This window comes from Lasiodiplodia theobromae, assembly GCF_012971845.1.
Source record: "Lasiodiplodia theobromae strain AM2As chromosome Unknown scaffold_1, whole genome shotgun sequence".
NCBI classification, from domain to species: Eukaryota; Fungi; Ascomycota; class Dothideomycetes; order Botryosphaeriales; family Botryosphaeriaceae; genus Lasiodiplodia; species Lasiodiplodia theobromae.
Genome location: NW_023336399.1, coordinates 1,235,541 through 1,249,282, shown reverse-complemented (window position 1 = coordinate 1,249,282; position 13,742 = coordinate 1,235,541). Strand labels below are relative to the sequence as shown.

General features: G+C 56.1%; 5 protein-coding genes across 5 annotated transcripts; 3 read left to right on the top strand and 2 right to left on the bottom strand.

Annotated features, from left to right (window-relative positions):
• Window positions 1-395: 395 nt before the first annotated feature.
• Window positions 396-2,744, top strand: LTHEOB_362 (uncharacterized protein; the record flags this gene model as incomplete). The annotated part of the gene is made up of 3 exons (XM_035512563.1): window positions 396-466; window positions 521-1,066; window positions 1,121-2,744. 3 exons carry the CDS (start codon window positions 396-398, stop codon window positions 2,742-2,744), a joined length of 2,241 nt encoding a protein of 746 aa, XP_035372364.1.
• A 2,443-nt stretch (window positions 2,745-5,187) lies between these two features.
• On the bottom strand, window positions 5,188-6,861 carry LTHEOB_361 (Cytochrome b2; the record flags this gene model as incomplete). Its single annotated transcript, XM_035512552.1, has 3 exons — window positions 5,188-5,979; window positions 6,033-6,326; window positions 6,418-6,861. The coding sequence occupies 3 exons, from the start codon at window positions 6,859-6,861 to the stop codon at window positions 5,188-5,190; spliced, it is 1,530 nt and encodes a 509-aa protein (XP_035372363.1).
• Window positions 6,862-7,792: 931 nt separating this feature from the next.
• On the top strand, window positions 7,793-8,971 carry LTHEOB_360 (Ras-like GTP-binding protein; the record flags this gene model as incomplete). Its single annotated transcript, XM_035512541.1, has 3 exons — window positions 7,793-7,840; window positions 7,897-8,086; window positions 8,259-8,971. 3 exons carry the CDS (start codon window positions 7,793-7,795, stop codon window positions 8,969-8,971), a joined length of 951 nt encoding a protein of 316 aa, XP_035372362.1.
• A 1,026-nt stretch (window positions 8,972-9,997) lies between these two features.
• Window positions 9,998-10,638, bottom strand: LTHEOB_359 (Cyclin-dependent protein kinase regulator pho80; the record flags this gene model as incomplete). Its single annotated transcript, XM_035512529.1, has 2 exons — window positions 9,998-10,058; window positions 10,112-10,638. The coding sequence occupies 2 exons, from the start codon at window positions 10,636-10,638 to the stop codon at window positions 9,998-10,000; spliced, it is 588 nt and encodes a 195-aa protein (XP_035372361.1).
• A 635-nt stretch (window positions 10,639-11,273) lies between these two features.
• Window positions 11,274-13,228, top strand: LTHEOB_358 (FGGY-family carbohydrate; the record flags this gene model as incomplete). The annotated part of the gene is made up of 3 exons (XM_035512518.1): window positions 11,274-11,489; window positions 11,546-12,118; window positions 12,173-13,228. The coding sequence occupies 3 exons, from the start codon at window positions 11,274-11,276 to the stop codon at window positions 13,226-13,228; spliced, it is 1,845 nt and encodes a 614-aa protein (XP_035372360.1).
• Between the last annotated feature and the right edge of the window lie 514 nt (window positions 13,229-13,742).

Below are 13,742 nucleotides of genomic sequence, written 5' to 3'. Positions count from 1 at the left end.
GGAGCACGCCAACCGGATCGGCAGCTGGGGAAGAATTGAGCGATCGCTGAGAGGTCGCGGATCTCCGGGCGAGCCTGGCCACGCGTGATGAACCCGGATCTGCAACCCAATCTCAGGTTCCCTCATGCTGGGTCGCTCCCACGCGGCTGCGAAGCCCGCCCAAAAATTCCGATCAGCCCATCATTGGCTGCCGAATCGGTAGTGCTCCCTTGCAGATGGCGCTATCGCCGCCGGCGCAGCCCTGCTATCCCTGGCCCGCGGCGCGAGGTACGGCATGGTTCTGCCTGCCAGTGCCACCACACGAGCCAAGCCAGCCCTTCTCGCGAGGCCCATATTCTCCTCGCATCTCCCCAGTTTCTGCTGGCTGAATGCTGCCTGCCGTCCCCCAAGAGACCATGACGAGACCCTCCCACTCCCCCCAGGACACTCTGTCCGTGCAGAAGACGCCCTACGGCCATCCCTACGAGTGCGTCGAGCCACCATTCTTCGCCTGTGCTTTGCTAACATGTCGCGCCGGCAGCATATATGACACAGCCCGGCCCTGTGTGATCGACGAGGAGGACGAGTCCCACGCCTACGACACTGACGACGCCGCGCCCTCGGTGAACATCCCGCGGTTTAGCAGTAAGGATGCCGCAGACCGCGCGAGAAAGCGCTCCTCCCTCCCCCCGGCCCTCAGCAGCGCGACGACGTCGATTTACCGCACCGCCAATTCCATAATCTCGCAGCGCACTACCGTCAGCAAGCTGCCGGCTGGCATGACAGTCCGCACGCAGTTCGAGAGCGCTCCCGCCTTTGAGAAAGCGCCATGGGAAATGCCCGAGCGCCCGCTCTCAATGTTCTCCATCCCCTCTGGCGGCCTTCGTTTCCATTCGAAGACCAAGAGCGTCATGCAGCCGCGCATCTTCCAGATCCTGCCGCGCGAGGTGTACGCATGTATTCTGCAACAGTTGGAAGTGCTTCACTTCGGCAACGACGCCCAGAGCTGCACCACCTGCTACTTGCGGGACCTGTACAACCTTGCGCTGACGAGTCGGGCCTGGGACAAGGCCGCACGGAACAAGCTGTAAGCACATCCAGCTGCTACTGTGTCCAATTGGTGCTGACTGTTCTCGTCAAGCTATTCCAAACTGTGGCTGCCGCCAGCCGACGTCTCGGACCCCCGGCAGTCCAAATCGAAGGCCCCTAGCCGCTTGAAACTGCTTCGGAAAACACTTCGAGAGAGGAGCGCTGTGGCGAAGCTGGTAGTCGAGATCAAGGCAGCCGAAATGCAGCAGGTCATGCTGCGGGCGAACTACAACGAAGGGCAAGCAATCATCAATGATTTGGCATCAATAGTCATGGCCTGCCCGAACCTAGAGAAGCTCGCCGGCTTCTACAGAATCTACAACCACGAATTCGACCGCCTCAACCACGCCTTGTCAACGAGACCAAACCTTAAAGAGCGGGCGTGGATAATAGGGAAGCCAATTAACCACGGCGCAGGCCATCTGACGCAGCAGCAAGCCTTCGAGCTCTACCCGGGCCCGACGGAGCTGTTCCTGCACCACCAAGACATCGCCACCAACTTAGAAACCCTCTTTCTCCACGGCCAGGACTCAGGGGCCATGGACTTCCGCGCCTTCGTCGCTACCTTCCGCAAGCTGCCGCGCCTCCGTCGCCTCCACATCTCCAACTTCTCCGCCTCTGACTTCAACGACCGCACCCTTGCCGCCCTGCCCCCGACCCTGACCTCGCTCCGCCTCGAGGCCCTCGACGGTGTCACCGACAAGGGGCTCCTCCGATTCGCCCAGTCGCCCGTGGCGGCGGGCCTGACGTCGCTCGCACTCGTGCACCAGGAGATCGTTGACCTACTCATCGTAATCGCCTTTCTCAGGTCGTGCACGCGCCTGGAAAGCTTCGCCATTGTGCAGGATGGATCCCCGGGTGTCAACAGCAACGTGCCGCTGTTCCGGCCCGTGTTCGCGTCAAACTCGTTACGGAATCTGCACTGGGACATCCTAATGCCGGCGCCGGCCACGGACGAGCTGGCCATCAGCGTCGCGGGTGGCGCTTTCCCGTTGCTCGAGCGCCTACGCGCGCCTTGCGACTACGACGGCGTGCTGCAGGACCTGTGTCGTCCGCGCGGCTGCGTAACCTTGCCGGACGACGAGTATTACTTCTACGTCAAGAACAGCGGCAAGAGGAGCGACAGGAACAACGACATGCGCGACTCGATGAGTCCGCACGACGGCGGCCCGGTCGGCGGCAGGCCACCCTCGTCCGCGTCCTCGTCTTCGCCGATTGAGTACACTCGAAACTTGGCCAAGGCACGACGCAGGTCACAGGCGCGGATCGATGCGCGCGTCGAGTGCTACTCGCCACGAACCGACCGGATGCGCGGCTTCTCCGGGTCCTGGCGGTCCTGCTCGTCGTCAACCTATTCCTCGTCGACGCACAGCGCCAACAGCAACGGAATCCAAATCGTCGTCGAGAACGAGGACAACGTCGTGACGGACCGCTTTTCGTTCGACTACGTTGGTACCATCGGCAGCACCATTGACTACGTGCTCGAGCCTGATGTCGACGACAGCTTGGACGCAGTCATTGGCGTGGGCGATTTGATGCTGGGCGCGCCCGTGAGAGGTCTGGGCGGGGGTGTGGGCTTCAAGGCGAAGGACTTGTGCGCCGGGAGCTCCGTCTCTGGCAGGTGGCACAGGTCGAGAGCGAGGGTCAGGTTGATTGAGATTGGAGACTTCTTTTGATGACCTTTACACCATTCCCTGGGGATTTCTTTTGATGATCTTCACATCCCTTCCCTTAGGATTTCCTTTGATGACCTTGCACGTTCCTTTTGGATTTTCTTTGATGATCTTGCACGTTCTTTTCGGGATTTTCTTTTTTTTTCTTGGGACGAAATAGGGCGTTTTGAGGTGTTTAGCACGAGAGTTGAGGGGTTTTGGGTGGTTGCTTTCTTGCATCGTATGGTGTTCTGGTTGGTGGTCCGTTTTATGCACTGAGTGGACGAGCTTGCACGTACGGTTGCCTCGAGTGGGTGTTTGAAATGTCGGTTCTGGCTGCAGATTATGCGTGTTAATGGAAAACCAGGTGATGTGTGATTGATCACTAGCTTTTTCGTCTGTTCTTTGCGTGCTTTCCCGCCTATACCAATCAACGCACGCTGGTGACAGGCATGCCTTGGCAGCGGGAGGGCCACTCTGATGTGGGGAGAAGGTTGAGATTGCTAGATGCCGTAGAACAAGATGTAAGATCAATTATCGATGGTGTATAGCTTTTCTCATTACAACACGAATGGCTGAATTACTGGCATTTGGTTGGTTATCGGACTGTCCAGGGTGACAAGGCTGAACTGCACTTTCAGGGCTGAGGCTGCTTTTGCTGACATGCATTTTGCGCGTTTCATCAGGCTGGATTGCATTTCTTAGGCTTCCACACACTTAAGAACACCATGAGCTCTACTTCTGTGGCACTTGTCTGTCTCTGGTTACAACCATATTACCACTCACACATCGGTTTCCGGCGCCCATGCGGAACTGGGTCGCGTACTGTCCTCAGCTCAATCTCGGGTGGCCACCGACCTCAAAAACATGCGCAAGGGCAAGGAAAGACTCGCGTGGCATAAATACAAGAACATCATCATCGGCTTGTATGAACGAATGACCATTGAGCAGATGATGACGGTGATGTCTGCTTTGGGGTTTCGCGCATCGTCAGTATCACGCTACACTTCCAGAGACATCGTCCACAGATACGCTGACATATCTGCAGAAAACGACAGTATCACAACAAGCTTAGAGAGTGGAATATACGGAAAAACAGAGCAAGATCCAGAACAGTGGAGGTTGGGTCCACGGCTCGGGTAGCCTGTGAGAATGTCCCTCCTGAATACCAAAACATTCAGGGCTCGATTATCCAAATATCTGACTCATTTTATCGTCTCTCAGCTACTGGAGGAGAGTTTATCGTAAAGGTGTCTGACCACGAGACAGCTACGAGAACCAACCATACTCGAGATGTTCGTGAGTTTAGACAGAAGAAGCTGCAGATCCGACGATCGGAAAGTGAAACCTTTCCGTTGATTTCGCACGATATCGCTCCCTGGATATGGACCACTGAGGATCTTCGATGGATTTCGCGCGACCGCGCTCCTGGAGTTCTAGCCAATGAGGATATTGCCAGGATTTGGCCTGATTCCACCTCAAGGATGACCCCAAAGGAACCACCATCTTGTTTTACATCCACGGATTTCTTTGGTGGCCCTTTAATCCGATATGGTAATGAATCCGAGGACTGCCTTGGCGCACCATTCCTTCCAATTTCCGAAGAAGATCAGGTTCAATTGTCGCCCCAGGGCTCCACGGATCCACAGAGTTTCGAGACAGGTAAGTATAACGAGGATGAAGAACTGTCAAAGTTCTTTGATTTCGCAACAGATGTGAGTGTAGAGATGGGTAGCCCGTAGCATTGCTGCAATCCAGCTTGTTACGGCCATTTCAACGGCACTGTCGGAGGACACGAGATGATCTCCACAATTTGTCTTTATTTTCATGTTGGATGTATTAGTTGCCCCTACGCCGGTTTCGATTTCATTAACCAAAGTCACATCGCTGTTTTCGTATTTCACTCTGTTCCTCTTTACGAGGATTGACTGTATAAGGAGAGTCATGGTTTCCCTTGTCAAAGAGCGAAATGAGGGGCTTTCGTATCCGTAATTCCTATTTGATCTACACCATACTGCACTGCAAGCGGAGACAACATACGCAGGGCAGAGAATCCCAAATGACATGTAAAGTCTGATCTGCAATCCCCTCTCACAGCCTATGGCAAGCGTGGATGTGTTTTTGGTCATTTCATGGGTAGTTGAAGCTTTGTCTGGACAAGAATGTGGAATTAAAAACTCTACATACACATCCGGACGATAGCGTCAGTTACCCACATTTGTGATTTTTCCGAGAAAGAGCTGAGGCATAGCTACGCCTGTGACCTTCCTATTCTTCATGCTAGCCATCGGCTGCAATACCCCCCCTGTAGTAGCTTGAAAGTCACTTCTAAACCCGGGCGTCCAACACCCAGCGTGCCTCTTTCTATATTACCGTATATACACCAACCCCAAAAAAATTATCCAAAACGTTGCTCAAACGTACGATCATGTCGACGTAATATCCATCTTGAATATCTATACAAGCCTTACAACTTCGCTTTCTCTTTGACAACGCTCTCCTTGGGCCCAACCAACGGGTCGTACACGTTCAAGCCCAAGGTATCCGACGGAACGGATGCACTGTGCATGCTGAGGCTTCGAGTGTCGATCAAGCTCGGGTTGAGTTGATCGATGCTGGAGCAGCCGATGAGACGCATATTCATCTCCATCTCGTCCTTGAGCAACTGCATAGCGCGGTCAACACCAGGCTGTCCGTAAGCAGACATGGCGTACAGGAATGGACGGCCGATACCAACACCCTTGGCACCCAGACAGAGTGCCTTAAGAATGTCGGTTGCACGACGAACACCGCCGTCAATGTAGACCTCGATCTTGTTTTCCCAGCCCCTTTGCCGCAGGATCGGCATGACCTCCGCGAGAACTTCGACACCGGAGCGGGCGAAGTCGAGCTGGCGACCACCGTGGTTGGACAGAACGACACCCTGGACACCAGCCTCGACGGCCTTGAGCACGTCCTCGACACACTGCACGCCCTTGAGAATGATGGGCATCTTGGTGATGGACTGGAACCAGGGGATATCCTTCCAGCTGAGGGCAGGGTCTATGAAGGATGAGATGGCACGCGCAGCCCCCTGAGAGCGGTCCACACTGTCGCCCGAGCTGCTTTGGACACTGGAGCCGACGTCGTCGAATTTGCTGCGCATGTCCTTCTCGCGGCGGCCAAGCTGAGGGGCATCGACGGTAATGAAGAGGCCTTTGCAACCACGTCTCTCGGCATGTTCTACGATACCCTTGGTGATTTCACGGTTCTTGTTGACCTGCGGAAAATGTTAATTGAGTGTCTTGAATTACAGGATCCCATTGGACTTACGTAGAGCTGCAGCCATTGCACCTGATCACCCTCCTTTGCGTCGACAATCTCGTCAAAAGAGCAAGAGGCCAGCGTGGGGATCATCTGAATGACGTTGTGCTTTTTCGCGCTGCGTGTGAGGACCACCTCACCCTCAGGGTGGCCCAGCTTGCCGAGAGCAGTCGCAGTGACGTAGAAGGGCATGTCGACCTTGGTGCCAAGCATTGTTGTCGAGCAGTCGACCTTCTCCACGTCGACGAGGATTCGGGGACGGAACCAGATTTTGTGGAAGGCCGAGTGGTTTTCTCGTAATGTCTGTAGTTGGTGTAAGCCAGTCGTTCATTTACGGTGTGGCGCCTATACAGTGAAACCAGACGAAGTGGAATCACGCCACAGGAATGCTTACGATTTCATCGTCGGCACCGCTCGAGTAGTACGCCCATGCGGTCTTCTTCATGACGTTTCGCGCCACTGCTTCGAAATCCATCAAGTTGTAGCATTGCTCCAGGATGGGCTTCCTCGCGATCCTCTCCTGCCGCGCCTTCTCATCCGGGTCCTCGGCCTTCTCCTCCTGCTGCACCGTGTTCATATCCACCTCGCCCAGATGTTTCGAGTGGTCGAGGTACTTGTCGAGAGTGTCGGGCGGGTGGATTGGCTCGTACTCCTCGGTGGCATCCTTGCCGGCATACTTGAGGATGATCTTCATGCCACCAGGGTGCTCGGGCAGGAATTCGGTGACATCGTATGCGCGGCCGTGGACGATGACCCAACAGCTCTCGGCGGAGTTGTGCTTGGCGACTTCTTCGCCGGTTATTTTCACCGGCTGGCTGTTGTTGCTGTTGCGGTTCATGGCGGCGGGAGGGGCTGGGCGACGGCAGAGGGAGAATGGAGCGGCGCGGCGAGGGGATTTGTAGTGCTCGCTGCGTAGGAAGATATTGCAGTTTTGGTCTAGATTAGCCCGGCGCTCCCTGGGATTTCCGAAGCGGCTATCGTAGGGGCTCAAGCCCTGGGGCGTCGGTTCAAAGGAATACCGAGCGAGTGTGGGGTAAGCTTTGAGGCGTGGGCGCGCCAATGACAGGGCGGCGCTTGCTAAGCACGGATGGAAGCGCCGGTCCTTTGCTGGTGCCACTCGCTGGATCGAGTAATGCAGCTCGCCAGCCTCGGGTCCACAGCAGATTGCAGAATATTTGAGACATCGGTGCCCCGCAGTTCATCGAGACAGCCGTAAAGTGGGATTTGCACCAAAACGGCAGACAGGCATAAGCGTGGTGCGGCAAGGTATGGGACGGCGCCGGCGGTTTCTTTCGTCACCGCGCGCCGCGCAACTGCCGGTCTGGTCGGTGTGGTGCCTCAGGCAACACGGCACGCGGGCCGGGCACAGCAGCCACCGGCCAAGGCTCCGAGCGGCGCAGTGCACGAGGACCACGATCCACTTGGGCCATGATTGTCACGCTGCCAATCCAGGCCGATCGCCTCTCGTCATCGCTGCTCACCACCACGCGCCGACGTCCAATCCGACCGCCGTATCTCTCGCTGCGCGACCAGTACCGCCCTCGCCCTCGCTCCCCTCTCTCATGGCTGCGTCGTGGCAAGCCTCTCCAACCACGCCGGCAGTCGCTCAGCGCCGATCTTAACCGCCGCGCGTTTCGCACGTCGCAGCTGTACCGCAACCCGCAGCTGTCGTTCAGCACAATCCTTGAACCTTAGCACACGGGCCTCCGATCATCAGCGTCTGCCAATCTCCCTACGCACCCGCCTCGCTTCTCCTGTAAACCATCGACATGGCCGGCTCAGACGTCGAGGCAAAGGTCGTAGTGCTCGGCTCGCAGGTACCCACCGTTTTCCCCAAACACCAGCTCTTCCGTGCATCGCTGACCCTAGCAAGGGCGTCGGCAAAACCAGCCTGGTGCATCGATACGTCAAGAACGCCTTCGCAAACACCACCTCCACCGTTGGCGCCTCGTTCTTGACCAAGAAGGTCGTCGACATCGACACATCCACCGTGGTTCGCCTCCAAATATGGGACACTGCTGGCCAGGAGAGATATCGTAGCATTTCCAAGCTGTACTACCGCGGTAAGTCATGGTCCCTGCATACCTTTCCCACGGAACATCTACCAAGAGACGCGCGCGACACTCGGCATGCGCTTTACGTTCGCGTCGGAGGCAATGTTGCAAAGCTTGCCGTCTTCGGCCAGAAGAGTGGAGAAGTGCAGACGAGTGGAATGCTGACGGCATATCCATGCAGGCGCTAATGCAGCAGTCCTCTGCTACGACATCACCGATCCGAAGTCCTTTGAGGAAATGGGCCGCTGGCTCATCGAGTTGAAGAACAATCTGGGCGACGATATCATCCTTCACGTCGTCGGCACCAAAGTCGATAGGGTAGCCGAAGACCCTTCGGCCCGCAAGGTTCCTTTCGAGCGATGCATTGCCTACGTCGCCGAGAACTTGTTTCCGCAGCAGGCGCAGCAGGACAAGCAAACCACGTCGGTCCCGAAGAGTCTCTGGGGCGTCGCCGGCGTAACGGGCGGCGCTAAGGATGACAGCGGCATGGCGAGCCCACAGAGTAATAGGAGCAGCGGCTTCTGGGGCCAGGACGTGGGATGGGACTGCTGTCACGAGATCAGCGCCAAGGATGGTGAGGGTGTCGAGGAGGTTTTTCGAGTCATCACGCGCAAACTGGTCGAGCAGCGCAATAAGAGCATGGAGCAGGACTTTCTCAGCTCAGGCGGCGTGACACCTGCGGTGAGCGGCGGGCCCGGTCAAGGTGGTTACTTCGACTACTCATCAGGGAGCGCGAGCGGCAGCTTTCGAGTTGGCATGGGAGATAAGCGCCGGAGTTGGCTTGGCTTTCCCACTCCTTCACCGGGGATCGGCGGCCCAATACAGACCCCCGGCGGCGAGGAATGGAGTGCTGAGATTGAGAGGACGGAGAAGAAAGGTGGCAGGTGTTGTTGAGTGTCGACTCACCCCAAGCCAAAATTGACCTGGTCTCCGGGGAGATCCACGCGGCTTTTACGATTAGGTCTGCCAACGACAGGGCGATCCCGATCACAGGAAGACCATCACAACATCATTTTCTACCAGTCGGCACCGGTTTAGACTTGATTTTCCTTTCTGGTCGAATTCTCTTGGCAGGGACAGGGTTTCATTGGTCACTATTTCTTATTGTTTGTGCTTCCCTTTCATTGTTTCTTGGTTCGATTTGCTGTTTGCCAGACTGTCCTTTTCGTTTTGGCATAATGTTTGCATAGTAATAGCGTGCATGTCCTTGGGTATTTCATGTTCCAGAGATTCCATTTCTTCCCTTTTTCCTTTCCTTGATTTCCTTGGGTTGGCAGCAAAGGGAGCAAGCAGGCATATGGCGTTTGTCTTGATTTCGAAAGAAGACAAAGAGATGACGTCGCCCACACGGGTTGTGCTTCTTAATTACGAAAGTTCTATCAGAATAAAGATACCCGATTGACTTCTCATGAGAAATTCGTCGCTTGGTCTGGATATGCTGCGGGAGTACATTGCCGTGTTTTACAAGGCCGGGTGGTGCTTGAACATAACTAGGAAAAGTATAGGCATAAGTCGTACGAGCAAGGCTCTTCGCGTCAACATGTTCGCTCGGTTGGTAATTCATCCTTTTCGTTCCATTAGGATCATGCTCAAATGTCCTATTCCTTGCCGCATTTCTGTCCTTCGGGTATGCCAAAATCACAGCCGTAGGCTCGGATGCTGTCCGCGTACTCTCTCGGAGCTGCTCTACTCTTCGGCCCAAAGCTTCTGTTTCCAAGCTATCCAGGAAGCCAGTGGCGTTTCAGTTGCGAGCAGTTGACAGAAGATCAGTAGCCCTGACAAACACAAGTCCTTGTTTCGTATGGAAATCCGGGCCAAATGTCAACATCAAGGTACGAGAGAAGGCGCTTAAACATGTCGCGTCTTTCCTCCTACACGATCCATCATCGATAGAAACCGTCTCTCTAGACCGGCTCGTACTTATTCTTTTCCACCAGCGAATAGCTGGAGCACTACAAACAACGCGATGGCCCACCAGTACCTATGATTGACATTAGTACAACTCCGGTAGCGCGGGTGCAAGCCATCACTTACTTCTGCAAAAACGTCTTCTCCGGCTCTTCCTGCCCAGCAAGTTTTCCCTTCTCGTCCAACACCACGGGCTTGTTCAAGAACGGCGCGGGGCCTGCCTGGACTTTCTCGACCTTCACTTCAACGACATCCTCATCCTCGACGGCACCGTTCTTCTTCTCCGCTTCCGAGGTGGCGCGAGGCTCGGCGCCGAACCCGATGCCGTAGATGGCACCCTGGGCATCGGCATGCAGGACGAGTGTCTTCTTATACTCGGGACTAAGCGCGGCAGCCGACGTCAGAATGCCAGTCCAATCGGGCTTCTGCAGGCCAATGCGGAGGAGGGCGTTGTCGGTGATGGAGATGCTCGGGGCTTTCCAGGACACGACGGCAGCACTGGCATTGGCGGCATTGTAAGAGATCTGGGCAAGGTGCTGCGGGGCGGGAGCGTCGAGGGGCCAGGCGTGGATGTTGAGAGTCTTGTCGGCGGCGAGGGCGGTGGTAAGAAGGAGGGCGAGGGTGGCGAGGATGCAGTGGACGAGGGAGGCCATGGCGGGCGGGAGCGACTCCGGGTGGAGGGGAGACAGGACTGAGCGGTGTGCGGCCGCTGCGGGCGTCGTGCAGGAGAGTTGCAGGTGTAGGTAGCTGATTCCCAGCTCGTGGCGCGTCGGGGGTGGCCGAACGTTAGCCCGGGCTCGGGGGCAAGTCCGCCGAGACCGGGGCCGCTGGAGGCATGGGGCAACACAGGCGGCGCGATAAAGCTCTGATGAGTCGTGCAACGTCAACGTGGTCCGTCGGCGCCCCTCGGATGCGTAAGAAAACCGGCATTGCCAGTTCAGGGCCAATGATGACGGGGGCGAGAAGACGGGCCAAGAGCGGGCTGGGCAAATCGCAACTTGTCCGGGGCGCGAGACCCACATTTTGATTGTGGAGGACCCCTCGAGCTAACCGGGGTATGAAGTCATCCGCAGAGCTCTCGACGATCGTGAGATTCTGAGGCAGAGCTAGGAGGCTGCGTCTCAACAGCTTTTTCCCGCGCCCCTCCCCCACCGGACACTCGTCTCCAGCATCTCTTCCCCCTCACAAACATTGCCCTCAATCAGCCCAATTTCCTCTCCATTGATCTACACCCTCAAGCAGAGCACTTCGATCGTGAGACCGGCTCAGGCAGCAATTGTTGCCCACCATGTCGTCCCTGCCCTACAGAGCTCCCCCCTCGCGCAAGCAGTCGCGCCAGATGTCGACTGACCCGCGCAATGAGCTCCACCCGCACGTCGACCACTACATCGGTGTCGATGTCGGCACGGGCAGCGCGCGTGCCTGCATCATGAACGACCACGGCGACATTGTCGGCCTTGCCTCCGAGAACATTGGCCTCTGGCAGCCGCAGACGGGCTACTACGTGAGCTCGCCCGTCTCGCGCCCCTCTGCTTTGCAGCCGCTGACGCATTGATGCAGGAGCAATCCACCAGCGACATTTGGCGGTGCATCTGCTCATCCATCCGTCGCGCCCTGGACCAGCACAACATCGACGCTGACACCGTCCGCGGCATTGGCTTCGATGCCACCTGCTCGCTCACTGTCTTCAACTCCGAGACAGACGAGCCCGTGTGCATCACCGGCCCCAACTTCGACAACCGTGAAGGCCATGACCGCAACGTCATCCTGTGGCTTGACCACCGCCCCGTCGACGAGACGGTCAAGATCAACAACACCAACCACAACCTGCTCCGCTATGTCGGTGGCAAGATGTCCATCGAAATGGAAATCCCCAAGGTCCTTTGGCTGAAGAACAACATGCCCAAGGAACTGTTTGACAAGTGCAAGTTCTACGACTTGACCGATGCTCTGACTCACATGGCCACTGGCAACGAGACCCGTAGCTTCTGCAGCGTCGTCTGCAAGCAGGGCTTCGTCCCTGTTGGCGTGGACGGCAGTGTCAAGGGTTGGCAGGAGGATTTCCTCAAGGAGATCGGCCTGGAAGAGCTTGTCGAAGACAACTTCAAGCGCATGGGTGGCGTCAACGGGGTGGTTAGCCTTCACACTCCTCTCAATTGTACAGGTCGCAGCTAACGATACCTGCAGAACGGTGAATACTTGACTGCTGGTGAGCTTGTTGGTACCCTGAGTGAGAAGGCCGCCATGGATATGGGTCTGCCCGCTGGCATCGCCGTTGGCAGCGGTGTCATCGATGCGTACGCTGGTTGGATTGGCACGGTCGGTGCCAAGGTCAAGCTGTCCGACGAGGAGCTCAACGCCGATGTGCCCAAGAACGACGTTTCCCAGGCCTTCACCCGTCTGGCCGCCGTTGCTGGTACCTCCACCTGCCACTTGGCCATGTCTCGCGATCCTGTTTTCGTCAACGGTGTATGGGGTCCATACCGTGACGTTCTGCTTCCCGACTACTGGATGGCAGAAGGTGGACAGAGTGCTACCGGTGAGCTGCTCAAGCACACGATTGAGACTCACCCTGCCTTCAACGAAGCCATGTCTGTGGCTGAGACGTTCAACACGAACATCTATGAGTACCTGAACGAACACCTCCGGGAGATGGCTGAGAAGCAGGACGCGCCCTTCATCAGCTGGCTCGGCAGGCACCTGTTCTTCTACGGTGACCTGTTCGGCAACCGCTCTCCAATTGCCGACCCCAACATGAGGGGCTCGTTCATTGGTCTCAGCAGCGACAAGTCGCTAGACGCTCTGGCACTGGCATACTTGGGAACCATGGAGTTTATCGCTCTGCAGACCCACCAGATCATTACTGCGATGAACGAGTCTGGCCACTCGATCTCATCCATCTTCATGTCCGGCTCGCAGTGCCAGAACGACATCCTGATGCACCTGATTGCCGCCGCTTGCGACATGCCGGTTCTCATTCCCCGCTACGTCCACGCTGCCGTCGTTCACGGTGCGGCCATGCTTGGTGCCAAGGCTGCTTCGACCGATAAGGAGGGTAAGAGCACCCCGCTGTGGGAAATCATGGACCGCTACAGCAAGCCCGGTAAGGCTATCAAGCCTACCAAGAACGAGGGTGAGAAGAAGCTGCTGGCGACCAAGTACAAGGTCTTCCTTGAGCAGATCGAGAACCAGACCCGCTACAGGAAGCTGGTCGACGAAACCGTCGCGAGCCTCAAGGCTTAATTTACGAGATGAACGTGTCTATGTACAAGACGTGCAAAAGACAAGGTTACGGATATGACTTGACCAAAAATTTCTTCGTTGCGTAGTTGAGAATAGGACTAGAGCGATAGAGTCCAAATGATATTGCCTTTCACGATTCTAACGACTAACTGATTGTTCTGCAAGAGTTTATCTCAGGTCAAGAAATTCTAGGTGCCAGCGTGTACGAATTTGACTCTTATTCTTACAGACGGGTGATGCAGCCGATGGCTAGCGCGAAGAACGGTAGGGCCTTAGAACATAGAGTAAGCATGCCTCAGCTCCTCTTTTTTTTTTCCACAACGAAAAAGAACATGTATGGGTAGTTGAAGCTATCATCCGGACGTGAATGTGGAATTAATAACTATACATCCACGTCTGGACGATACAATTACCCATGGTATGAGAGAAAATAAATTCACGCTAGCCGTCGGCTGCCATACTCTGTTATTGTCTGAACAGCTCAGAGCTAGGATGTTGGCACAAGAGTGCGTCC